The 27,302-nt window shown below is 49.2% G+C and overlaps 1 protein-coding gene across 1 annotated transcript; it reads left to right on the top strand.

Annotated features, from left to right (window-relative positions):
• The first annotated feature begins 240 nt into the window (after positions 1-240).
• Positions 241-25,944, top strand: LOC137907807 (nesprin-2-like). Its single transcript, XM_068752165.1, has 59 exons — positions 241-328; positions 1,753-1,814; positions 2,452-2,547; positions 2,638-2,715; positions 2,819-2,911; positions 3,005-3,207; positions 3,281-3,480; positions 4,119-4,219; positions 4,684-4,767; positions 5,496-5,609; positions 5,712-5,849; positions 6,002-6,166; positions 6,316-6,428; positions 6,555-6,723; positions 6,839-6,935; positions 7,034-7,233; positions 7,345-7,509; positions 7,710-7,850; positions 7,976-8,077; positions 8,237-8,410; positions 8,593-8,751; positions 8,870-10,251; positions 10,580-10,748; positions 11,939-12,166; positions 12,281-12,415; positions 13,145-13,341; positions 13,569-13,650; positions 13,729-13,796; positions 13,876-13,996; positions 14,104-14,403; positions 14,528-15,123; positions 15,213-15,368; positions 15,460-15,610; positions 15,756-15,914; positions 16,010-16,177; positions 16,274-16,375; positions 16,463-16,663; positions 16,752-16,959; positions 17,056-17,168; positions 17,241-17,443; positions 17,541-17,648; positions 17,876-18,155; positions 18,238-18,567; positions 18,641-18,970; positions 19,049-19,348; positions 19,437-19,664; positions 19,999-20,115; positions 20,296-20,619; positions 20,695-21,039; positions 21,126-21,304; positions 21,414-21,630; positions 21,712-21,810; positions 22,003-22,167; positions 22,348-22,695; positions 22,791-22,927; positions 23,027-23,156; positions 23,364-23,537; positions 23,657-24,959; positions 25,931-25,944. Exons 1-59 carry the CDS (start codon positions 241-243, stop codon positions 25,942-25,944), a joined length of 12,609 nt encoding a protein of 4,202 aa, XP_068608266.1.
• The last annotated feature ends 1,358 nt before the right edge of the window (positions 25,945-27,302 follow it).

Below are 27,302 nucleotides of genomic sequence, written 5' to 3' on the forward strand. Positions count from 1 at the left end.
CAGTTTTATTTTAGCCCTGCTCACCTGTCCATTCTCCTAAGCTGTCAGTCCCGTTCATCGCCGGCGCTGACGACTGTTCACGGTGTGTTCGGTCTCGGCAGGCGAATCTGGAGCGACGTCCAAACGTCAGCGGGCTTTCACATGAACGTCCTGCAGAGGCGTGGGAAACGTCACTCTCCCTTCTGTCCTTCCCAGGCTTGCCGTGCTGCCCGGCTGCCCGGTGGCCGCGGATGAGGAAGGATGTCTTCAGACTTCAGCTCCAGGGATGACCTGGTGGAGAGGGGCTCCATGCCCCTGGACATCGACAACATCCACATGCTGCTGCAGGGTTGGTGCCCCCCCCCCATTTTTCTGCTTTGACACACGTTGGGGTTGCTTGTTAGTGGGTCGGGCGGCGCCGGAGGTACTTTTTGGTCTCAGCTTTGGGGCTTGATCTTTAATAGACGGTGATTTCCTGAAGCTAAACTGAGCGAAGGCCAATTGTTCTGCCGCCTCCTCACCCTGAGTCACGTTGCTATAAAAGGAAAAGCCCATGTCTTGATTTCAATGCTTTCCCCTGGTTACCGTGGCAACACGAGCACCCATACGGCTCCGTCTCGGTCTGCTGCCGGCGCTGTCCTGTTTTGATTTTGTTGCTTTTTTTGAGGTCATGCTGGGTTTGATCTGAACCCGAACCCGGTCCCGGAGAGTGATGAGTCATGGTGTAAAGATGGGGGGGGGGGCAACTGGCGCTGAACATCAAAATAAGTAAATATAAAAAAAAAAGAGTCTCGGGGGTGGTGGGCGCTGGACGTGAACCGGCCGTCCTCCCGTCCCAGAGCCACGTCCGTCCGGACCGAGCTGCTGCCTCCCCAGAGGAGTCACGCAGACGATTGAACAGAGTCTCGCTCCCGGCTGGGTTCCGGTCCTGTCGGGACAAGCCTGAAGTAGAAGAGGCTGATCCCGTCTCCACTCCTTCAGGCGAGAGACGAGCACGCTCGGCAGGTGGGACGAGACTTACCCTCGATCCTTCCCGCTGTCTCTCGGAGACGTGGATCTGAAGGGTCCCGAGTGTGGAACGATGCGTTTAGCTTCGATTGATTTGCGCTGAGCAGCTTCCTGTTCTGAGTCGGCATGGCTGATCCTCTCTCAGGTGAGTTTGGATTCATTTCCCTCTTGAGATATGCTGGACCAGCATATCTCAAGAGGGAGGAGATATGCTGGTCCCCTCAGTGGAATGGGCCGACCCACTCCACTGAGGGCGTCGGGGTGGACCGCTCCGATCCCTGAACTCAGAGGGGTTAGGGTTAGGGTTAGGCCTCGACCTCCTCCAAGTTGATGTCTATTTTTAACTGATTTGTGAATCCATAAATGGGTTTTAATTTTAACATGTTATATTGTTTTGTATCCAGACGGGTTTCTGGATTGCTCGCAAAATTTAATGGGATCTAAGTTAGACCAAGACCCACCTTTAGATTTTTGTTCCTCAAGATCAAATAGGTGGTCTTTTAGTAATTCTGCTAACAATGGAAAACCCTTTTGTGCCTGTAAAGATGAACGTCAGAGAAGAGTTGGGCTTCTTTCTCTTTCATTGGAAAGAACTTCATTGGAAGTATTTCTGCATTATTTAGGTCCAAGTCCTCTTTCTGCTGAACTGCTTTCTGCCGCTTCCAGCATTGCTTTGAAGGTTTCCACGTTAGACAGCAGACGTGTGAACGATGACGTGAAGATGTCAATGAAACGTGACCTTGTCTTCGTCCTCTGCTTTGACAGTGGAACAAGAACAGGTCCAGAAGAAGACCTTCACCAACTGGGTCAATGCTCAGCTGGCAAAGGTGAGAAAATCCTTTTGTTGTAATGGAAAAAACGTTGCCATTAAAACCTTGTTTAAGGTTTCAAACAACTTGTTTTTATGGGTTTGTTTTTATGGTATCAAGCAGCGGGCATCTGATTTTAACCCGGGTCCTGATTGGATCGACGTCAGGGCAAAGATTTAAAAAAAAGATCAATCAGATGTTTGTTGTTGCAATATAATGATGATCATTATTCAGACATCATTACAAAGCCAGAACGTTAGCGTCTCGGGAACAGAGGCCTGTTTGTGTGGATCAATCACGTATTTAAAGCTTAATCGATTGGTTTTGATTCGATGTCACAAGCCACCCTTTAGCCGGGGTTTCCGATCCAGCCCTCCGCCCGGCAGAGCTTTCTCTAAGGAACCTTTCGTCAGTTGTGGTTTGGATTTGGAGCACGATAGGAAAGGTTTTATACTTTATGAGCAGCATCGTCCCAAAAATGGTTTGCATGATTCACGTATTTAGCATTTGTAACCACATGCTAACTGTCACCTAGCAGGAGAGACGTAACGATTATTTTCCCATTAACCTGCTGGAGACGTGGCTGAGTTTTGTTCTGGAGCTGTCTTTGTCCAGCTGTGAGCGCGAGTGAAATAAAGCGTGTGTCCTGTGGCAGCGGTGGCCATCTTGCCTGGTCGTGGATCTGTTCAGTGATTTCCGTGACGGCTCCAAACTGCTGGACCTGCTGGAGGTGATGAGCGGCCAACGCATCGTGAGTCCCCCTGTAGTCCGACACGCCTTCCACCCGTAGGTGGGCGGTCCCACGGCGCCGCTGACTGACTCTCCGGTTGTGTTTTTGCAGAGTCGGGAACGAGGCCGGGGAACGTTCCGGCACAGGAGCAACATCGAGAAAGCCCTGTCGTTCCTGAAGAAGAAATCGGTAAAAGCGCCGCTCTGAATGGGATGCATGATGTCATCAGCGACTTTAACTTTATCAGAAGGAAGAGCATGGCACCAAAAGCCCTCATTTTTTTCCCCCTCAGATCAAACTGGTCAACATAAACATTCCTGACATCATTGATGGCAAACCGTCCATCATCCTGGGCCTCGTATGGACCATCATCCTCCAGTATCACGTGAGATTAAAGGCTTCACCCCCCGGTCTAATTCTTTTTGTGTCTCTGTTCTTATTGTTTTAAGCCGTATTTTCTGCCGCCCCCCCCCCCCAGATCGAGGAGCTGGCCGGCGGCCTCTCCTTCAGCTCCCGCCAGTCTTCCATGGAGTCTTTGACCAGTCTGGATTCGCGCTCCTCCCTGTCCAGCTGCTCCGCCTGCAGCAGTCCCGTACCCCCCAGAGGATCGCCGCTGCACAAACACTTCAGGGTTTCTGCCAAGAAGGCTCTGCTGCTCTGGGTCCGGGAACAGTGCCACAGGTGGGCCGCCGCCCAGCAGAACTTCAGGTGTTCAGGTGTGCATGTTTTCAAACTGCAACCTTTATTGTGTCAGAGCCGGCTGCACGGTGAACGTGAAAGACTTCAAAGCCAGCTGGAGGAGTGGCGTGGTCTTCCTGGCGATCCTGTACGCTCTGCGGCCCGACCTGGTGGACCCGGGCAAAGCCGGAACCAGGAGCAACAAGCATAACCTGGAGGAGGCCTTCAGCATTGCCGAGAAGGAGCTGAGAATCCCCAGACTGCTGGAGCCTGACGGTGAGCGGCAGGGCCCGGGTCAGAACCGGCGACGGCATGCATGCGTGGGGGCGGACTCAGCTGAAGGCTCTTCCTGAAAAGGTTGATTCCTGAATTTTGCTGTTGATTGAGTCGCATTGCAAATCAAAAGCGAACACACCCGCAGCGCTGCGTGTTCCTGCAGGGAGGTGTCAGGTGACGCACGCAGGAATGCAACCTGCTACGCTAACCTGCTCCCCAACGCAACAAAGACATGAACAGCAACAGAAATATTGGTCTGTTGCTCTTGCAGCTTTTGCATCGTGGAGTGGACTATTGCCCCTCCGGAGGCTTTTGCTTCCTTGCTTCCATTATTCCCATGAGCTTTAGTTTTCTTCCGTACGCTCTCTTTTGTGATTCCTCCCGTTTGTTATAGGTGCCGTACCCAGGCCGCCTGAGGGCGAATGGGACGATGATCTGGTAGGCTGCTGACTCACTTGCTGCTCGTCCCGTGTTAAGCCTTCGGTTGTTGGCAGCCTGTTATCAGCAGAACCTTTTTCGGGTCACGCCTTCAGTTCTGTCCAACTCTCCGCCTGCTTCGGGAGTCTGCTCATGTCTCAGTGTAAGCCTGTGGCGTCCTAGTTTGTGACTGATCATGGAGGATTCTGATCTTGATGCAGATGTGGACGTCCGGGACCCCGATGAGAAGTCCATCATGACGTACGTGGCCCAGTTCCTGCAGTACTCCAGAGAGCTGCCGACATCAGAAGACGAAGCGCCGGTCGGTGACACGCTATGGGTTCTCTGTTTGGGACTATTGTTGTTTAGGATGCACAGCAGCGAGGGTGTCACGGTTCTGATTCTAAACAGAAAGTAGAGGGGATGAACAGATTTAACACGCACACGGTGGTGCATGTGAAGAAACCGACGAGGCGGCATTTAACTTTATGAAATATCTTTTTAAGGACGTGCAGTAAAACGTTAAAGGGTTTACGTGTCTATTTATTCATGTTATATTCGATCAGCGTGTCAGGAAGTGTTTCACCTGCGAATCAGCAGATATTGCTCTGAAACCAGGAGCAGAATTAGAGCATGAAGATAGAATCCAGTAGAATACGAGTTCATCCTGTACCCGATGTATTGATCGCTATTTATTGGCTTTGTTGCTTCTGTTCTTTTTCACTCCTTCATGCTTCTCTTTTCTTTTCTATTTGTTTCCACCTTCCTTCCTGTTTCACCTCCCAGCGCCCAACGCTTCCTCGAAGTCCTTCTCCTGTCCGCCTACCTGTCCACTACACTCCTGCTATTTCTGCTTCACCTCTGCGACAGGTAGACCCGTCAGCCGCAGCCCGGTTCTGTTCGACTGTTTGTTGCTGCAGCATCAAAACAAAATGTCCATTGCTGAACCACAGATCACCTGGTGGTGAGACACAGGAATTATCACGCAGTGTGAAACTAGTTTTCCCAGTTTTGTCTGGGAAGGGATCCAAATCCACAGCGAGGGCGTTTCCCACTGCCTCCCATCATATGAAGGAAGCCTTCAGATCGGCGGGGGGGTGCAGTGAATCCTCCCTTTCACGACCTTCCGGTATCGTCTGCTGCAGATCGCTCTAAAAACACGTTTCAGTCCGTGTTCTGACGAGATGAGGCTGCTCCTATTTGGGTTTTAATCCATTTCGTTACGCAGCATAAAAGGAACACATGAAGCCACATGATCAGGAACGCTGCCACGCCCTGAGTCCTTCTGGTTTCTGATTTGCTATTTATATAAATACAGGCTCAGATATTTCATTTGATCCTTTAACATATGTCACCTGTACGCGGGCACATGTACGTGGGTACATGTGCGTGGGTGTACAGGTGAATAAACAGGAAAAGCTGCAGGTATTTCATCCACCTTTGCCCCCCATTTGGATACCAGAGAGGACAGAATGAATTCACCGTTCAAATCTCTGTGGTCGTTTCATGTCTGATTCGAGATCTCAGTGAGCAAATCGAAGGTGAGTTGATACAAAATGAAACGGCAGCAGTCGGTAACGTTTGTGGTTTGTTTCCAGGCAACGCCTGACCGAAAGGCGAAGGAGGTGACGTGCTGGCTGGTTCAGGCGCACAGCGAGCTGCTGGAGGGTTGGGACTCCACCGAGGGCGAGAGCTACTCTGAACGATACCATGTACATGCCTACACGCGTGGAAAAAACACACACGAACACGTGTCACTCGCATGTATGTCTGTATGGGTGTGTTTTTTAACACTAAACATTTTCACCCTGCAGGTATTTCACACCTTTTTGGTGTCCTTCAACGAGCAGCGCCGGCCCATCATGCCCCTGCTGACGGTAATGAGGCGAAACCCAAAACTCAGCGAGGAGCAGCGAGCTCTCCGACAGGCGTGGGACGTCCTCGCCGAAAAGGTCGGGTCCAGTCGAACCTCTCGTTGTAGGTCCCAACAAAGGTTGAACAGATATAAACAGCAGGCCCCTAGAACCCGTCTGAGCCGGGCTGCTGTCTGTAGTCGCCACGTCCACGTTGGGGTTTGAACGAAATGTGTCTTTTTGTCATTTAGCTGCGTGAATATAAAACTGCGTTAGACGTGGGTCTACCAGTCCCGCTGGACTCGGTGGCTCGCTGGCTGCTGAAGACAGAGGGCGTTCTGGCCGACGAGGAAGATGACCCGACGGACCACAGCAGAGCTGCAGACAGAACTGGGGAGAAGCGGGAACTGCTGAAGGTGAACCCTGAAACTCCAGGAGAGGAAATAAACAATAATGCTAACTTTGTGAAGCCGGGGTTATTTATTGAATGAGTTTGGCACTGAATAAAACTGTAAAGCAGAACCCCCCCCCCCCCCACCCCCCACCCCTCTCGCTGCTGCTGCAGATCTGTCTGGAGGAGATGCCGCAGCACCTGAAGGCCTTCCAGTCCTTCCAGAACTTGGATGAGTTCGGGAACATGCTGGTTCCTGCCGATAAGATGGATGAACTAAAGAGGAGGTGAGGAGGTCGCTACTCATTTCAGGGACGTTCTTCTGTTTCCCACTTCCTGGTGCCATCACTGTTTAGCAGTCGGATCTCATTTTCATCACTTTGACAAGCTTTCTTTGTGGACGTCCTCCCCAGGTTCACCAGCGTCAGAGTGTCTGCTAAATACCACGATATTAAGCTGGAGTACCGGCAGCACCGCCACTCACTTTTGGATTTGTTGGGGCAGATCAGCAGCAAGGTCCAGATCTGGAAGAGGCCATATATCTCCCCGGAGGCCGTGAGGGTGTTGCTGCAAGAATGGCATGTGAGTGGTTCCTGTTTTGCTTCTAGCCTTAGCTCTGCTGCCACTCTGTGGACAAAGCTATCATTGCAAACAGGTCGTCCTACATCATAACGACTACTTTACTTTTAAATCGTAGGAGCTGGTCATCACCCAGGAGCTTCCTTCTCTGCTGGAAACCACTCTCGACAAGCTGAAGCTGGTATCTGAGAAATATTCAAGAAAATCTGCTCTTGGTAAGCGTTTGTGTTGCAGGGACATTGACCGCTCCTTCCCTGCTGATCCTTTATTTGAATTGTGAGCGTCTGACAGGCGTGTTCTCTCTGCTCCTCAGCCTCGGACTACCACCACGTCAGTCAGCAGGTGAAGCAGCTGGAGAAGGAAACAGCTGGGGTTGTTGACGAGGTGAGCACAGCCAAGAGCAACATGGGTCGCGTGCTGTCGGCCTGGGACTCCTACAATGACTGCCTCAGCTCCCTGCAGGCCTGGCTGGAGCAGGGCTCTGCAAGACGCATCCATGACCAAAGTCCACAGGTATCATGAATGCAGAAATATTTACACACGCTTCAGTTAGCAGGAGGACCCATCTCATTTCAGCGCCCCCCCCCGTTGAAGAAGATGACCACCCTTGTGTTTTTTGTCCAGGTGACTTCTGACTCTGTCGCGGAGTGGGGCTCCCGTCAGACACACCTGAATGAGGTGGGCAACGTCCTGATCGAGTCGACGGACCCTCAGACTAGCAGGAGTCTGGCAGAGGAGCTGCGTAGGCTCAACATGCACTGGGCTGATTTCAGCAAGAAGAACACATGTGTAAGTCAGAACTAGAAACGCTTCTGCTGGGACCGTTACTCCGGTTCAATCTGGATCCAGACTGGTACTTGATTTGTACAACGATTTAATCTTTCATTGGTCTTTTTGCTAAAGAAATATGTTATCTGCTTTTTGTAATCTTCTACTTCTGTCCCATTCTTGTGATCTGCCCGAAATGTGTTTTTTTGGTCTTTTTTTAGGATGGCATGGCACGACCCCCCGGTGACATCCAGGCCAAACCCCAGGACGTCCAGGCGCTGATCATAGAAGCCACTCTCATTTTTAAGGAGCCTGTGGAGGCCATGGCAGGACCCTTACGAACCTACAGAAAAAGAATACAGGTATGCATTTGATCAGGAGCCAACTAAATCATTGAGATGTGAAACCGTCCATGCTGCTCATTTTATACCTTCTTTGATCGGCCTGATGCATCTCCAGACTTGACGGCTTGCTTTCTGTTCCCCAGTTCCTAATGAGAAGAATCAAAGACATGGATCTGGAGGCTCTGTATCCCTCCACAGAATGCCCAGCTGATCAATTACAGAGGCTGAATCTAGCTATACCCGAAGTATGAGCCTCTTCATTTCCTTTGTTGCAGCTGTGTTCATGAGAGTTCAGTACCTCTGCTGTTTGATTTTAGCTGACTAAAGAATCAGATGTCATCTGTGTAGGGATATCGGTTCTAAGTCTATCCATTATTTGGTACTCTTTTCCTTTACGTCGGCAGGTGATGCAGTCTTTGCTGGAGGCTGAGCAGGTGTGTGCGGAGATGCAGAACAGTGTGTCGGGTCTGGACAGTCGCCTGGCAGAACTCCTGCACTGGGAGACTGAGGCCAGAGAGCTCTACCAATTGCTAAGGGCTACAGAGCGACAGCACCAGGCCCAAGACCCTCGAGCCAGGGTAAGATCAAGGTTTAAGGTTACTTTATTTGTACCCGAAGGTAGATCATCACAGGGGGGCTTCTGCTGATACTGCTGAGACAGATTTTGGTAACTCGGAAACGGTTATAAACTTCAACCATGACCTTGGCGTCATTTCACAAGGAAAGGTTCATGTTGAAAATGTGCCTTCTATTCCTCTAGGTCCTGATATCCCGTGGTTTACAGTTAGAGGGTCAGGTGGTGACAGAGGAGCAGGATCTACAGGTGACAGTGATGACAAGTCAGAAGAGCTCGCCCATCCAGTGCCTCCATGCCTCTGCCATGCAGGACCGAGTGCGAGCCGCTGTTGCCCAGTCACAGGTCAATTATCTTTTTATAAATTGACTGGACAAACTGCTGGACGAGTCAGGAGAAAACTTGACTTATGCAATATAATATCAATTCCTATTAGTTTTTTTTTGTGTGATTTAAATTCTAGGAAGCTGTAGGTATGCTAAGCAGCCTTGGGGCCAGAAGAGACAGAAGTAGAAGTCCGCCAGAGGCCAGTCCTCCGTCAAAGGTCTTTAAACAGGCCGAAGAAAAGCCTCAACTCCTGATGGAGTCAGACGTTGGACACCCGACTCAGAATCCTGAGATGCCGCTGGTTTCTCATCCGAGTCATGAGATCTTTGTGCCAAAGATAGTGCTACCGGAGTACAGAGAAGAAAAGATAACTTCTACTCCAATGGGGTATACCTATGCAGAAGCTGTGATGTACCCCAGGGCAAAGTCGCCACTGGAGGGTCAGGCTCAGGCCTTACTACAGGGTGCCAAGCAGCAAACCCAGGAACAAACATGGATGCAGATGGATCAACAGCCATTGCAGCAAGAAAGGCTTAAGAATGAGATGGAAATAGTGCTGCAAGAGCAAGACCCTAAGGAACAGCTACCACAAGAACCACAACAGCAAGATCAACTGGAGCAGGAACCACCGGTGCAGGATCGGCAGCAGGCAGTACAGCGTGAATATGCTGTTCAAAAGCGTGTCATAAGTCAAATGAAGGGGGAGCCACAGAAAAGTCGTGAACCATTGCACCACAAGCAGACTTTACCTTCACCTGAAGAAACCCCTGTAACGAAACCACTGATGACCTCCCAGAAGCTTCAGAGCAGAAAGGCTCAGGCCATGAAGAACCGGCCCTGGCTTCAGAAACCAGCAACGGGGGAGCACAAAGACTCAGCTCCAGATCCAGAACAGGATTCTACTCAGACTAGACAGGCACAGCCACAGTCAGACAAAGAAACCGCGAGTTCAATTCCAACTGCAAGCCCACAGCTAGAGGCAAAAGCAAAGGCAACTGAGCAGCCGCAAAAACAAAGAAAAAGACAAACAGCGCAACTTCAACATGGAGAGCAACAGAAGCAGGGACAACAGTCACAGCAGCTGGGAAAAGATAAGCAGGAAGAGTTTCAGATACCTCTGCTAAGACCGGCAGAACAAGAGCTGGATGCCGCGGCAAAATCGCAGCCTGTAATTATGTCCCAGCCTTGCCTTCAAACAAAAGCTGAAAAGATTTCACAATCCCAAATGAGGGGTGACTCAGAACCTCAGGCAGCAGTCTTCGTGCAAGTGCAGCCAACAAGTGTGACCAACGTTCAGCAACCACAAAAGATCATATCCCAAACTGGATTGACCCATGATCAGCAACAAACACGAGTTCTTCAACAATCCCATGGTCCCTCTGTGCCACATTCAGTGATCCAGCCTCAGACCCATCTTCAGTTGCAGTCTCAGGCCCAGAAATGTGTCCCAGATGCACCTCAGTCCCCCATGCAGTCACAGGGTTTAGCCCACGGTGCAGCTGTAGCTCAAGTGCATACGTGGGCTCAAGTCAGTCCATTTTCCCCTATGCAGGGGCCAATGCAGGGCCACATTCAACTTCATAGTCACGTAGACACATGGGCCCCTGTTAGGGCCCACACTGCTAAGTCACAAATACAATCCCAAATAGATGCTCAGAAAATAACCCATGGTCACCCCATGACCCAGCTTCAAGCCCAAGCTGAGTCTATATTCCAGGTTCAAACCCATCCAGATTTAAAGGCCCAGCCTCAAACCCACTCTCAGTTTACAGGTCAGTCTATGGCTTCTAAGGTTCCAATTCAACCTCAGCAAAATCACAGCCAACCTTTGACTCAACAAACGCAGGTCCAGCCTCAAAGTAATCTTCAGCATCCTACACATGCTCAGCCAGTGGTACAGCACCCAGGCCATATTTCCCAGGGTCAAAGATGCACTTGGACTCAAGTTAGAGCCCCTGCCCCAATGTCCATCCCACATCCACAAATGCAAGATTACCCTCAAGTTGGCTCACAAGGTCAGTCCCCATCCCAACAGTGGATACCCAGACAAGAGTCTCAGAACCAATACATTGCTCGGCAGAGGCATCAAATTCCTCAACGATACTCTCAGCCAATAGGTCAGTCTACGCAGTCTCAGGCTTATCCGAATGTTCAGGCTCCACCACAGTGGCCCCAAGCCGGGCCCCAGTTTGGACCTCAGATAGGCCAGCCTGGATATTGTTACATGGGGCCATCATATACTGAGTCTCAGATGCAGCCACAAACACAACCCTGGGTTCAAATGCAACCCCAAGTGAGAAGCGAGACTTCCACACAGCAACAACCTTTGATGAGATCCTTTGATGGTAGGCATATCCAGATATGTCAAACCCAAGTTCAGCAACAGACTTGGGTTCAGGAATCACCTCAACCTCAGCCCCAGTTTTATCCTCAGGATCATCTCCTGCTTCAATCCCAGCTACCTAGTCAGTATCACCATGTGCCTCAGTTGCAACAACCACATCAAACCCATCCTCCACAGCCCCAGGTTCAACTTCACCTTCAGAATCAGTTTCAGTCACATGTTCCATTGGTACAAGTGAAAACTAAGGCCCATGCCCAACAGGCTCACCTCAGTCTTCAATCAGCCTCACATCCCCCACCTGCAGCCCAGTTAACACCACAAAAATCACCTGTCCAAACCAAGGATCAGTCACAAAGCCAACCAAAGGCCCAGTCAAACCTCAATAAACTGCAGGCACAATTTCCACCACAGGACCAAATACAGGCTCATGCACCAACAGAACCCAAGGCCCAGATATCACCACCATCAGCAAAAGCTGAAACACCAACTCACGCTAAGGTTCTGTTTCCTACCCAACCCAAGGACCAATGGAGCCATATCAAATCTCAGGCACAATTCCCACCACAAGTCCGAATCCAAGCTCACTCACCGCCAGTGGCCAAGACCCGGATAGAACCACAACCAGCTAAAGCTGAAACAACTCAAGCCAATGTTCAGTCACCAATCCTGCCCAAGGCCCAATCACTGTCACAGGTCAAACCATACACACATTTGCCACCACAGTCCCATGTCCAGGCTCAGTCGCTACCGCTGCTGAAAGCCCAAATTACACCACAATCCAGACCTCAAAAGGATCCACTTCCACAGTCTGATCCTCAAAACCGATTTTCTCCACAAGCCCATGCCATTGTCCTCTCACAGGTCGATGCACAACCTCACTCTGCTGCCGAGTCACCGGATCTGTGCAATACGCCTCCGGCCCTGGCACAGGCGTCGCCTCAGGCCTACACCGAGGCTTATTCCAAGGCTCAAGCTTTGGCCAGAAATGGATTTGAAGAGGCAAAGTACTGTTTACAGGAGCATATCCTGGAGACCATTCAGGTTTTTGAAGACAAACGTATATCACCTGAGCAAGCGTCAGTGAAAGAGGTAAAACAGCAACACCATCACCCGTGGTTTGATGTTACACTACTGTGGTAACTTAGGGTGTTTCGTGAACAAATTCACTTAAATTATATTTTTCATTCATGCCTTTCCCTTCAGGAGACTCTGAGGAGCCTCGACACGGAGCTGCTGGAGGAGTTCTTGAGAGCAGCCAAAGGCATGGAGGCTTTTTGTACCCCTTCACAGCTCAGAGACATGGAGATGTACACCCGGTCTGTGAGAACGCAGTGGGAGGTATGACGCATCACTTCCTGTGGTAGTTTGGTTTTGGTTTGATCAGTCTTGATTGCTTGTGAATGGAAAGCATAAATATACTAAAACTATTGCAAGAGTTTCTGCAGATATAGTTTGAGATATTAATGTTGGTGAAATGTTTCTTTGCCTGCATGTAAATTATGTGTGTCGCAACGTGTCATGCGATTTTCTTTTTCTTTTTATGTATTTTATTTCCCAGGCTTCGAAAGCTGAGATCTCAGACTTTTTGCAGCAATTATGTTTTGAAGTAACAAGAAAAGGCTTTAACTCAGCTGCCCTGCAGTGTGAGGCGCATCTCAGGTCCCAGTTAGAAAGCCAAACTGAGGTAGCTAAAGCTACAGCTAACGCCTTGGCAGGTGTGCTTTGGTGGATGGGCATGCAGCATCGGTTGAGAGTTTAATCTCTGCACTTATCTCACCTTCTTCCTCCTGTTCTTTATTTGATGCTTCCGAGGATGCGGTCGGTGGGACTTGGTAATCATGATACTTTATTGTGATTTCCCTTTAAGGGTTCTTTCTTGCAGGATGCTGTCATGCTCTCAATGCTAAACTTTAAATGGCATTCTGTAGTATTACAGTACTGTGTAAAATAAATTAAACCCCATGTCTGTGCAGACTTGATTCAAGTTTATAAAAGCTTTTCTAAGATGAAGTAAATGGAAGATGTTAATATTGCACTTCCTGTTTTCACTGTGTCAATATTCACCAGTCTTGCATCTCGGCTGACGGCGGATTCGCTGAGGCGGGGCGGCATCTCGAGGCTTTGAAAGGGCTTTGTGGCACGCTGAGTCCGGAGGACGCTCACCGCCTGGCCCAAACTCAGCTGAGGGAGTGTAAGAATAGGCTCGCTGCCCTTCAGCGGCAGTTTAGTGGAGACCAGGATGCTCAACTCCTCCCAGATTCCAGGTGATCCTTTCAAGTAATTTATTTGATCCTTTTATGTGTTGCTGAACCGGCAGATTTTCTATTTTCTAAATCTAAAATTGCAATGAAAAGTTTGTCTTTTTGAACTTAAAGTGTTTTGTACTTCAGAAGCCAGATATTCCAGTGATATCTCTGCTGTCTTCTGGAGAATTTCAATTTAATACAAAGGGACAAACTTGAGAATTGCTATCCGTATTTCTGCCAAACAGGATTCCTGTTGCCTTCAGTGAGAATCTAACGATGCCAAAGGAACCGACGAGGCCAAGTGAAGAACCTCAGATGCCACCTGAGGTAGAAGGTCTTTAGACCATATATCCATGCTAGCAGTTGTCTAGTCGTCCGTTTCGGTATAACGGTCTTCTTCTCCAGGTGTTTCCAGCGTCAATGGCGACAGCTTCTGTCGAGGAAGGCGTCCCTAAAAAGGAGGCTTTAGAAAGGTCCTCTCATATTCTAAAGCAAGCTTGTCTGGACGTTGTTATACGGGTGTTTAACCGGTGGTCTTTGTTTGGTTTGAAGATACGAGAGTTGTAAGAAAGCTCTGGTGGCCCAACTGGCTAAAAATGGACAGAGCATCAAGGACGTTCCTTCTGACTCGGTGTCTCTTAAAGGTCTGCACACACGGCTGCAAGAAATACAGGTATGAGCCAGGATGTTGGAAGACGAGTCTGTGCCTGCAGCACACCTTTCTGTTTGTGCCATATATGGCAAAGGGAACCTACTAACCTCGAACAACTTATTTCCCAGTTTTTGAGGCAGGAAACAGAATCTCTGTGGTCTGAGTATTCAAACCAGTTCTCCCAGCATTCCCAGCTGAGTGGGAACACTGGCCTGGAGCACGAGAAGCTGGAGTTGCAGGAGCAGTGGCGCAGCCAACAGTGCAGCCTTCAGAGGCGAGGCAGCTCGCTGGGCGCCGCCCTCAGACAGATTGACTCCACCGAGAACCACATGGTGGACTTCACCGACCGCCTGGACCGCTACCTGAGACAGCCCAAACACATCACCAGTTTCACGTTGGCCAACACCAACATCCTGAAAGATATTAAGGTTTATTCATTTGAATGATTTCAGTAATTGTATTTTTGAAGTGTAAGTTAAGGACTCTGGAAAGGTTGGTCCTAAAAGAAGAAAGAACGTCAGCCTCGTTCTTCACACGACTCTTTTGTGCTAGGACCTGGATGACAACATCCAGAGTGAGCTGGACCAGCTGTCCCGTCTGGACCCTGGATCCAGTGACCTCGACCCCAGAGACTGCTTCCCGCTGTCCCGTGAGGTTGAGACTCACAGAACCAGCCTGGATCAGCTTCGACAGCAGGTCCAGAAGAGCGAAGCAGCCGCCCGCGCCCTGGACCGCTTCCTCATGTCGTTACGCACCGTGGATGAAGACATCTCGGGAGTTCAGGATGCCCCTTGCAGTGAGGCTCGGATACTTCAGGAATGTCGTACCAAGCTGGTCCTGATCCGGCAGAGCATCGACAGCCTGAAAGAAAAGGCCCCTCAGCTGGATGTGCTCCTGCAGGGGGCGAGGCTGACGGTCACCAGGGATGGAGTCCCGGCCTCCTGTCTGGATATGGTCAGCGTCCTGCTGAGGAGGCTGGAGGAGGCTGACGGTGGGCTGGCTTGTCAGCAGGAGGCCAACCAAAAGGAGACGGAGAGCAAGTCCATGGGCGTCAGGAAGAGGAGTCTGCTTGGGGAGCTGAGGAGGCTGCAGGAGACAATCGAAAGGCAAGGCCTGAAGGAGCCAACCATTCCAGCCGTGCAGCACAGGTGCTTGCATTATGACCACATCCTTTTTATTCAAGTGTGTTGTACATGCAAGAAGGTCATAGAAAAATTAAGGGTCTTTTACTTTCCAGGCTTCGTGCTCTGTCAGATTCAGAAGGTCAGCTGCAGGCGCAGCACACGAAACTCCAGAACCTCCGTGAGCTCCAAGACAAACAGGGTGGAGGTGAAAACCTGTTTGAAGAGCTGGAGGCTCAGTGGAAGGAGACGCAGAGAGCTTTCTCTGACAGGTAGGCTAGCAGACCAAAATAAAGCTGAACATGAACAGATGGTCAAACAGAAACCCTTCAGATTCCTTCCGTTGTGGCCTTCCTCTGGTAGAAAGAAGCAATGCAGCATCCTGCTGGAGCTTCTGAAGCGCTTCCAGGGTTGCCGTGGTCCTCTGACCGGCACCATGCAGCGAGCAGAGACCACCATCGGTGACCGGGCGTCCTACATGGGCAAGGAGAACCTGCAGAGAAGTGTGATGAAGGTCAGATGATTCAGTCCGTAAATCATGCCAGTGTTATCTTCAAATGATGCGTATCAATTACAAACTGATTGAAAGGTGCTTTAAGAGCCAATATTCAAACTTAAACGTGCTGTAAGACCAATCAGCGCTCCTCGCATGCTCACAGGTTTGTGATATTCAAGAGGAGCTGACTGGTCTGAAGGAGCGCATAGAGGAGGTGAGGGCACTTTCCAGACAGCTGCAGTCCCAGCTGAAGAAGTTCCCGGAGTGCAGCGACGTTCCGATGGAAGCCGAGGCAGACGCACTTATGGACAACTGGCTGGATGTAAAAGCATCAGGATTTGACTGCAATGAAAATATCCTTACTTTGAGCCCTTGTTTGACTCGCTGGCCGGTTTCATTTATTTTATGTCCTTGCAGATCACAGAGAAGACAGATGCCTACATGGATAACCTACAGGTGGCGCTGGAACTCTGGGAGAAGCAGTTGGTGCTGGGGGTTTCGGTGGACGGCTGGGCCGGGGCCAAACTGGCCCTGTTTGCAGAGAGCCATCCGTTTCACAACGAGCAACAAGTACTTGACATGAGGGTAAGAGCAGCCTGCGCAAGAGAAGTCACGTCAGATCGTCGTAGATGTTTCAGATTCTCCCACATGCAGGAAGCAAGACTCTCCTTTTCCATGCAGGACGAGATCCATGCCAATGAGGAGAACCTCGAGCATTTCCACAGGAAGTCCAAGGAGATCCAGAAGATGCTCCAAAGTCAGGAGCCTCCCCTGGAGCTGCAGGTGAGTTGAAGCATTGATCTGATCTGATTCCCTCTGCTGGTATTTCACGTTCATTGTTTGCGCTCTTTTATCAAACCTTCCACCAAGGTGATGGAGACCCAGCTGAGGAAGAGGATGGAACAGGTGAAGGAGCTGTTCACTGACTGCACCGATGTCTTTGAGGAGCTGGTTGCAGTGAAGACACACCTAGCTGAGAAGCTGCAAGAGAATCAGTCAGCAGTGGAGCGGCTCCAGGGTTCTGTTAGCAAGGTCGATGCATCCCAAGCGAAGGCAGAAGCCCAGATTCAGGTAGGCGGCGGTTCTAACACCGCACTTTAGAATCTCCTGACACGAGGACAACAGCTGTCCTCACTGCTCTCACGCTCCTCTCCACCAGCGTCTGTGCAATGAGCTGGACTCCCAGGGGGAGCAGGCTGAGGCGGTCATGAAGGAGGTGGGGTTGGTGTCCAGTGTGGCCAGTCCTCGGGTGGTGGAGGCGCTGTCTGAAGACTGCGTCCGACTGAGAGAAGCCATCCTCCGCACTAAAGACATGATCCAGCTGAAGAGAGAGGAGAGGGACAAAGGCATTCTCCAGGTCATCCAAGGTCAGGGTTGACTTCCTGGAGTTTTATTTGTACAGCAAGAAATCTGGAAAAGTCCGTTCTGAACTAAACAAATCTGTCTTTGTTTTTTGTCTTCAGATGAAAAGCAGTCATTTCAGGGATGGTTCCAGGACCTCCAGCGGTCTGCCAACGAATGCTTTGAGAACCCTGAGAGCAGAACAGATGCCGAAACGTCTCTGCGAAGACTTGAGGTAAGCCGGCCGGAGAGTTCACGCCGCTGATTTGTCGTTGGCCGATGGGTGATCATCGTTTCTGTCCATCAGGGGTTCTTAAAATCCAAGGACGTAGAGCGACGTCTGGAGCAGCTGAAGGATCAGCTGGAGAGGGGGGCCCAGCAGGTTCCTCCACAGCAGCTCGCCGAGTTCACGGTTTGGCTGAAGGAGCAGCAGGAGGAGGGAGCATCATTCAGAGACCGATGCTGCGACAGGCAGGAACAGATGGAGTCACTCCTCAGCGACTTGAACAGGTAACAGCACAGCAGAAATGAAGACGAGAAGCACTTCCGGCTGTCGAGGTTTAAATGTCTTTTTAAGCATTAACAAAACGTGTTTATTTGGCTCCAGTCTGCAGAAGCAACATGATAGCTTCTGTGATTGGCTGCAGACCAAAGAAAAACAGTCGATGGACTCGGACAAAGTCAAACATCTTCTCCAAGACCTTCAGGATGAGAGGTGATGTTCCTCTTTAACACAAGCAGAAAAATACGACATTTGAAAAGTCTGTGTTAAGGTCTTTAAAAGTATTTAAGATAAATACTCCAGACAATCAATTTTTTTTTATTTTAAAAACAATACCTGTGTGATTTTCTCTTTAGTTTCTTTTAGATCTTGTCTTGGTTCTTTTATGTTGTATGTAAATAGACTCCATACAAATGTGTGTTCCTTCCTCTGTGTCACAGCAGTCGGGCCGAGGCCCTCGCTGATCTCCTGGCATCGCTGCGCAGGCGAGGCGTCAGGGCCGAGAGCCTCCTAAAGGGCGGCGATAACGTCATACAGCGCTACAGAAACCTGGAGGCCAGACTACGGAGGCTGGCCGACGCCCAGACGGCTAGGGAGGGGCAGTTATATCAGTTCAATGCCCAGGCTGAGTGCACCAGGACCTGGATTACTGACCTCCTGCTACCCAGCCCCTCCTCTGGTGCAGACACCCAGACACCTGAAGTGAAGAGCAGAGCTCAGGTGAGGAGAAAGGAGCTGCAACCTCATTCCTACCGACATTATAATACAGACCTCACTAAAATGCATCCTCCTTTTCCAAAAGGCCATCCTGCACTCCAAACCTGAAGGAAACTTGAAACTGGATGACTTGAGAAGACGTAGCGAAACTCTGTGTGGACAGGAGGACCTGAAGAAGGGAAGGAAAGAAGCGATTGAGCAGTCCATCAGAGAAACAGAGGATCGTTGGAGAAAAGCTCTGCAGACGGCTGAGGAGGCGCTCAGCGAGGTGGAAACACCAGACTTATTGGACAAAGACGTAGACGCGTTCAAATCCCAGGTTGAAGATGTGCAGTCCTGGATCAGAGACCAGGAACAGAACCTGGACTTGCTTGATGGATGCATGCAAGTAGAAGAAAAGCCTCGGACTGCACAAGTAAGTTGAAAATGATTGTGCATCAATTTCAGCCATTTTTCTTATAGTCTGAATAAATATTTGCTGTCTTCAGGCTACTCTGAGCGCCAAGCCTGCCGGAGATTCCAAACTCCAGAGTTTGAAGCAGCGCTGTCAGAATCTATCGGACAGGGCGGACTTGGATGGCATCCGGAGAGGAGAGATTCAGGACACCGTGAGACACACGGAGGAGCGCTGGAGGAAAGTCCTGCTGGCCGCCGGGGAGGCGTTCAACAAGGCCGAAGCAGAGGCTTCCGCTGAGAGGGACTTTGGCTCTTTCACAACCCAAAGCGAAAGCATCCTGTCCTGGATCAAGGAGCAGAGACAGAAGCTGTCCGAGTGCGATAGTCATATGAAGCTTGAGGAACGGATGCAGGTCACACAGGTGAGTTAAAAGGCAGGCTTGATTGTGCTGTCGGGAACTGCAGGCTCCTCCTCCACGAAGCCCTTTCTGTGTCCTCAGGCTGTAATGACCTCCGGACCCGAAGGAGAGTCCAGGGTACTGGACCTGGAGAGGCGAGGGGAAACTCTGAGTGAGCGCCTGGGGGAGATCAGGAAGGCGGAGGTTCGGCAGCTGGTAGAAAAGGCGGTGCAGCAGTGGAAGGCGGCCTTGCAGGCTGCCAGACAGGTGGAGCTCCGGACTCTTTTAGAAGACTTTGACACCCAGCATTTAAACGCACAGTATTGGACCAGAGAAAGACAACAGGAGCTCCAGGCTGCCGGCGTTCACACGCCGCCAGAACACAGGGGCCGCAGCGCTGAGGTCCGTTTGGACTCATTGTCCTCAGCTTTGTGTTTAAACCGCTCACGTTTAAGCCAATCAGATTTTGTATTTAATCTTTTGTCTTCAGACCATCTTGAGCTCCAGACCTGAAGGTGACCGTAAGGTGAACAACCTGAGGAGGCGGGGCCAGACTCTGTGTGAACACCCGGACGCGGACGAGGGCAGGGTGGTCCAGGTTCAGCAGGCGGTCCGGGACATGGAGGAGCGCTGGAGGACGGTCCTGCAGGATGCTAAAGAGTTGGAAGATGCTGCAGGGGAGGAGATGACACAGAGGATTGAGAGGAGGACACTAGAGGTGAGACAACGCCACGTTCAGGGTTGATGAAGTAAAATCTCCATCGTATGAACTTTGGCTCCATGACAGAAGCTTTCCTTTACAAGTGTTAGCTTGGCTTGGTACAAACGTATATCCTGTAGACTGTGATCTTTTTTTTACACCAAGAATGATGTGAGATCCATCTTTGGCTAATTACACATTTTTTTATTTTGCTGAGATTTAATTGCAAAAATCTCATGCTGGATTCAAAAGAGGGCGGGGTTAACTTCCAGAGAATAGATTGTAAAGTCATTTTTACATGTACAGGCCACTTTCATTGTGTCGATTCTTAACTGTATTTTGTCCTTATTAGCTCAGTGAGTTGGATTCCCACGAGCGGGACACTGGCAACTGGCTGACAGACCTCCAACAGCAGCTGGACACACTGGACGGTCAAACCACAGCTGAGGACAGACTGCAGTCCGCACAGGTGAGACCGAGCATCATGCTACAGGGACAAGACATTATCTGGGCAAACACTGATGATATTTTTTTTATTTTTAATCACAAATAAAGCTGCTCTTTTCGTCTCCTGCTAAAATAACATGAGCTTTAATAAACAATAGATAACACAAGGCTTAGCTGTAACACGTCTCCGTCCGACCATCAGGCCATTCTGAGCACCGAGTCTGAAGGAGTCTCCAAGCTGAATGAGCTCCGGAGACGATGTCAGAGTTTGTGTCGGCTGGACCTCGATAAAGACAGGAAACAAGAGCTACAGCAGAAAGTCAAAGGTGCTGAGGAGAGGTGGACGAGAGTCATGCAAAAGACCAAGCAGCACCTGGACCAGGCTGAGAGGCAGTGCGCTCTGGAGGGCCAGCTGAAGGGCTTTAAAGACCTGAGTGAAAACACCAAAGCCTGGATGGAAGATAAACTGCAGAGCCTTGTTTCTGTGGGTCGCAAAGATCCAGAAGAGACCGTCAAGACTGCCCAGGTCGGTTAGAGCAGCAGGAGAGAAAAGCCAGAGAGCAGATTTGTGCAAATGTGTAATCAAGTGTACTGTCTTCAGACCGTCCTGAGCTGTAAGCCTGAGGGAGACGCCAAGCTGGCCGAGCTGAGGAGACGGAGTCAGGGTCTGTCTGACCAGCAGAACCTGGAGGATGGCATAAGAAAGGAGGTCCAGAAGACCGTCAACGATTCAGAGGAGCAGTGGAGGACAGTGCTGCAGTCTGCCGAGAGCGCTCTGCAGCAAGCCGAGGTCCAGTACGCCCTCTCCAGGGAGGTGGAGGCCTTCCGTACCCAAGCAAAGAGCACCAGAACCTGGGTTAAAGAGCTGCAGCAGCAGGCGGAGTCCAAAGGGAGCGGGACACAGGGGACCCGGGCTCAGATAGAGGACAGACTGAACACAGCACAGGTCAAACACCAGACTCAACGGTGGACACTTCACGACGGTTTGTGTACAAGATGTATCTGACGAGTCTGTCCATATCGCGTCTTTAGGCCATCTTGAACTCCCGTTCCAATGGGGAGGCGCAGGTGAGGGAGCTGGAGAGACGGGCACAGAGTCTCTGTGAGCAGAAAGACATGGAGGAGGGCAAGAAGCTGGAGGTTCAGCAGATGGTCAGAGACACTGAGCAGCAGTGGAGGACGGTCCTGCTGGCTGCGGAGGAGACGCAGAGGCGAGGGAACTTCTTCTCCTTCTCTGAACTTCTTCTCCTTCTTCTTCTTCTTCTGATCTTTTATGTAAATTAATTCAGAATCTGTTTTTCTTCTCGCGTCACCCATCAGGCGGCTGAAGGCTGTTGCTGAGCGCCTGCTGTCCTGTCAGCAGCATCGAGACCAGGCAGCGGCCCGTCTGTCTGAGCTGCAGAACCTGGCCTCCCGCCTGCCGCGTGTCTTCCCCTGGCCGGGGCTGGGGGAGCGGAGGCAGGTGCTGGAGCAGGCCCGGACCCTGCTGGACCAGAGCACCGCTTTGGCCCTCGTTTTGCCAGACGTCCGCATGCAGGTGATGCCTCAAAGCTATGCATTAGGATAAACGAGGTGAACTATGTCAGGTTTAAAGATGGAACTCACTTTTCTCCTCAAGGCTGCGGCGCTGTTTGAGATCACTCAGGATGGAAGGTGGACGGATCCCTCCTGGGAGACCAAGGAGGCGTCCATTCCCATCCTGCTGAAAGAGTTGACTGTAAGTTCATCTTATCAGGAACAGTAATCAATACTGACCTGGCAGGTCCCAGAACTATTATTATTATTAATGGAGCCTTTTTGTCTTTATAGTGCCTCTTGTTTTCTATGAACTCATTATTATCGAGACAGAAACCTCAGCTTGACCCAGGCCATATCACTCTGTGAGAACATGAAGGTTATTGGTTTTCAGGAAGCGGCAGCGGACCTGGATCAGAGCATTCTGGCTGAGCGGTGCTGCACTCAGCTGCTGGAGCAGCATGAAGCAGCCCAGGACTGGCTGAGGGAGCAGGTTAAAGGCCTGGGCGCTCGTCCTGCAGACAGACTGGCTCTCCACGGCGCCATCAACACTCTGAAGGTCACATGTCCATCTTTGATCTAATTGTTTAGAATAGAAATAGAATATAATAGAATGCCTTTATTGTCATGGCATAGTCGCTACACAATGAGATTAGGAGCGCTCTGTACAAGGGTTAGAAAAATAGATTTTTGAGCATTCTAATAATCTGATTCTCTCCCTCCTCCGTTGTGACTTCAGGCTTTGCTCCAGACAGTGGACCGGGAACAGAGGGAGATGAAGGAGCTGGACTCTGCCAGGGACAGCTTACTATCCATCTGTACCCCTGGAGGACGGGATGCCTTGACCTTGGAGGTCAGTCATCTCCACGACCTTTGTGCCACCTCGGAGCAGGAGGTGAGGGAGCGCCTGATGGCCTGTGAGATACATCTAGGTGAGCTGAACTGCCAGCTGGCCAGGAAGGCCCAGGGGCTGAAGGAGCGAGCTGCAGCCCTGCAGTGGGAGCTCCGCTCGCTGGACCAGGCGCTCGGCTACAGCGAACCACAGAACAACGTGGGTCAGCTCCAGCAGCACTGGCACAGCCTTCAGGTTGTTGTTAGGTCAATGGTCCAGTTCAAACCCTGCTCTACTCACTTGCACTTGGTAGTTGAAAGCATTGAGTTGAAAACTCCCTCTTCTGTTAGAACTGTGAGAAGTCGCTGGAAGATTTGGGTGTTAAAGTTCATGACCTTTGCAAGGAAGTAAAGGCGACCCCGGCCACCGACGAGCTTCCGACAGAAACTATCACTTTGGTGGAGTCCCTTTGCCAGAAACATGACAGGTATCATTTATAACCAACGGACTAAATATCAACTGTTATCGTAGCTGCAGATCCCATATAAAATGTGTTCACAGTAAATGCAATGACTTGTCTCTGTAGTATAAAGTGCAGGCTAGGTGAACATCAGAGTACCTGCTCGACAAACGTGACTCGCTGTCTGATGGATTGTCTTCACGCCCTGCAAGAATGGAAAAGCAGCAAGCCTCCAGAGTTCAGTCCTTCATTGCAGGTCTCTAACGTTTAATGCATTTTGTTTGCTTCTTAGGGAATGTCTAAGAACTTTATTTTAATCAATAATCGAATGGTTAAATAGCTCTGGGAGCATCCTTGCTCATCCGGTTTCTCACTCAGGGTCATCTAACCAGTAGGTGTCGAACTAGTGATGAGTTTTTTTCATAGCTCTGTGTGTATTAATTCAAACACATTCTTGTTTTAGGTGGCCTTAGAGGAAGGTGAAAAGCTCAGAGTCAGCCTACAGGATGTACTTTCGCACCGCCTTTTTCTCAAAGACTGTTTGATGCCGGTCTTGTTTGACAAACTGGATCAGGATGGTTCTGAGACACTCCGAGAAGTACAAGCACACATGGCTTCTCTCAGCCAGTGCTTACAGGTATTTAAATCACATTACGTGGGTTTATATAGCTCATATTACAAATTAAATATTTAATATTGTGTTTTAGAAGCAATCACAGGAAACTAGTCATTACTATTCTTATCGTTTTATTGCAGGAACTCAAGGAGAGGAGCAAACAAAAGATGCCTGATCTCAGTCATGGAAAATTGGAGAAGACGAAGACGTCTGAAGTGGCACAACGGCGAAAATCCAAGCAGTCACCTCCGAAAAAACATGACGTCAAACGACAGCAAAATATTCCCCCAACAGAAAAGTCTGTTGATGAAGAAATGTCAGTTTCAGCTGAGCTGGAAAATGAGTCTAAAATAATGAAATCCACTAATGTGGACCAAAGCAGAACTGAGCCAACTAAAAAGGAATCTCAAGAGACAAAATATGACTCTAAGTGTTTTACAGCGCAATCATCTGCTGACCGTGATGAAGCCTACCGAACGCAGCCTGCTGATGGGAAACCTGTATCGGCTGAGCCAACTGCATCATCTGAGAGGAAAGCCAAAACTTCAGCCACTGATACAGAACCGACTCAGTCCAAAGTGGAAATTGAAACGACAGAACCGGAGACATCAGGTACCGCAGCGGTGGTTCCAGAGCAACCTAAAACAGCTGTTATGAAACAAAGGGAGGTTTTACCTCCCAAGCAAGAGCAAGAACATGACAAAGATCCCACAACCCCTGAGTTTGGGCAAAAGCAAGGCAAAACTGCTGATGTGGAAGAACCTAGGATAAAACCACCCAAAAGAAAGTCAAAGAGTACACAACTTCCTTTTACAGCTGCAAACACTGGGGTGCCTGGTACCAAGAAAGACCTCAGAGATGTTCTTGGAGAAAAAACCCTCCTGCCAATCAGAAAAAAGTCAAAGAATGGTGACATTTCCAAAACATCTGAGACAATTACTGATGTTATATCACCTGATGTGAAGCCTGAACAAAGAACCGACAGTCAAGCGTCCCCATCTCCAGCTGTGGTCACAACACCAACTCAAAATTCTGTTAAGCTTTCACCAACCAAAGAAAGGTCCAAAGGTCTTAGGCTCTCTGAAGACAAGGGTACCAAGGATGTGGCTGATGACATAAAAGACCTTGATGAACAGAAGTCGGAAAATGAAAGTATCCTTTTGAAAGAAACAAATCCAATACCATCCAAAAAGATGTCAAAAAGTGCTTTTGTTGACACACTTTTGGAACCGGTCATTGCTACAGTTGTTAGTTTGGAGTTAAAGGAAGCTATAGACGAACTTGACCGTGGGAGTGCGTCTTTACCTGCTCAGGTAGTCACAGGAATAAATGAAACTGCTATTGGGAATGAATTTGAGCTCATGCCAACCACAAGAAAAGCACAACTATCTCCAGAACTTTCACACAAGAATGTAATGTCGCCGATGGAAAAGAAGGGAATAGGTCAGTTAACTGAAGCCACTGTTTCTGAAGAATCTGAGGTTTTCAGGGCGAAGTCGAAGCAAGGTGGCCAAAAGCAATGTGAAATTCCTGAAACTGTTATGGAGAAAGGCAAGATTTCACCAACCATGAAAAAGCTGAAGGGTCCTAAACTTTCCACAAAACTTCCCAAAGCAAAGAAAACAAAAAAGTCAAAGGATATGAAATTAACCACAGAGCGCCCAACCACAAAGCAGATACAAAGCAACCAAGGACTGGATGCTCAAAAACCATCTTCATCTCAAGAGGAGACGGCAGAAAAAATTGAAGATGCTGTTGAGGAAAAGGGTGTGGTTTCACCAAGCAAAAGAGAGTCAGACAAAGTAAAACCTTCACCAGAACCTGTTACCACAAAACCGACAGAGACTGTGGAGCAGCCTGACAATCAGAGGGTTTTATCAAGTCAGAACCGGGATCCAGAACCAAAAGAAATTATTGAAGCTACTGTTGTGAAAAAGGTTGATGTTTCATCCAGCACAAGAGAGTCAGAGGGTGAAAAACCTTTCCTAGTACCTCTTACCACAAAACCGACAGAAATTGTAGACAGCCCTGACGGTCAGACGGCGTCTTCAGCTCCAGAAACGGTCCAAACAATAATTTCTGTAGATAAAGCTCCACTTTCACCAACTGAAATACAGAAAACAGAAGATGGCTTAGATGAATTTAAGATCAGGAAGGAAACAAAGAGTGAGGAAGAATCCAGTGTTCCACAAGTCTTAAAAAGTCTGAAACCTAAGACAGTAAGTGATGAGGACAACAAAACTTTACCGCAGTTGAAATCTGGAGATCCCAAGAAAGAACCTGACAGCTTGAAATATTTTTCAACTGCACAATTGGTCAAAGAACCAACTGTTGTTGTTAAAGAAGATGAACTTTCTCCAGACAAAAGAAAATCAATGGGCCCAAAGCCCTCCCAAGAACATGTCTCCAAACAGGTGGCAGAGATTGAGCCAGAGCCTGGATGTCAGAAGGCTTCACCAAGGTACGCAAAACAAACAGAAGATTTTACTGTTGATGAAACAAAGAAAATAGCAACTGTTATTCTAGATGTTCCAGAGGCACTTCACACTTCTCCTGTAACAACTGATTCTGACGTTTTACCAACCAGGCGGAAGACAAAACGTACTGAACTCACCAAAGGTCTAGAGTCAGAGTCTTCCCTTGGTATAGTTTCTGGTGTGGAGCCCAGGCAAACAAAGCAAGAACCTGACAAAGATCCCACTACTCTTCAGTTTGTACAAAAGAAAGCCGAAACTGCTGTTGAGGAACAAACTAAGTTCATACCACCCAAAAGAAAGTCAAAGAGTACACAACTTCCTTTTAAAGTTGTCGAAACTGGGGTGCCTGATACCAAGAAAGAGCTTGGACATGTTATTGAGGAAAAAACCCTGATGCCAATCAGAAGAAAGTCAAAGATTGGTGACATTTCCAAACCTCTTGAGCCAGTTACCCATGTTGGACCACCCGATGTGATGCCTGAACAAAGTAAGAAAGAAATTGACAGTCAGAAGACTTCATCTCCAGCTATGGTCACAACACCAACTCAAAGTGTGCTTGTTGAAAAGAAAACTGGAAAGCTTTCACCAAGCAAAACAAAGTCAAAGGATCTGAAACTAACCACAGTTCTTCCTACGACAAAGCAGATACAAAGCAAGAAAGACATGGATGCTCGATCAACACCTTCAACTCAAGAGGTGATTCCAGACGCTATTGAAATTCCTACTATTAAGGAAAAAGGCGTAGTATCAGCAAGTAAAAGAGTGTCAGGGCATGTAAAACCTTCCCCAGTACCTGTTACCACAAAACCAACAGAGACCGTGGGGCAGCCTGACAATCAGAGGGTATTATCAACTCAAGACCAGGATCCAGAACCAAAAGAAATTATTGAAGCTACTGTTGTGAAAAAATTTGATGTTTCATCCCACACAAGAGAGTCAGAGGATGTAAAACTTTCCAAAAAACCTGTTCCCTTAAAGCTGACAGAGACCTTGGAAAGTCCTGCTCTAACTGAAGGTAAATGTTCACCAACCGAAAAACAGAAAACAGAAGCTGGTTTAGAGGAGTTTAAGGTCAAGAAGAAAACACAGAATGAGGAAGAATCCAGTGTTTCACGTGTCTTAAAGGATGTGAAAGATTTGCCAGAAGATGTTACCACAGAGCTGGTACAAACCAAGGAGGAACCTGACAGCCAGATGCCATCTTCGACTTCAGAGCTTGTTACAGGACAAAGTGAGGTTGTTGAAAAAGGAAAGCTTTTACCAAGCAAAATAAATACAAAGGATCTGAAACTAACCACAGAGCTTCCAA

Source organism: Brachionichthys hirsutus, chromosome 18, assembly GCF_040956055.1.
Source record: "Brachionichthys hirsutus isolate HB-005 chromosome 18, CSIRO-AGI_Bhir_v1, whole genome shotgun sequence".
Taxonomy (NCBI): Eukaryota; Metazoa; Chordata; class Actinopteri; order Lophiiformes; family Brachionichthyidae; genus Brachionichthys; species Brachionichthys hirsutus.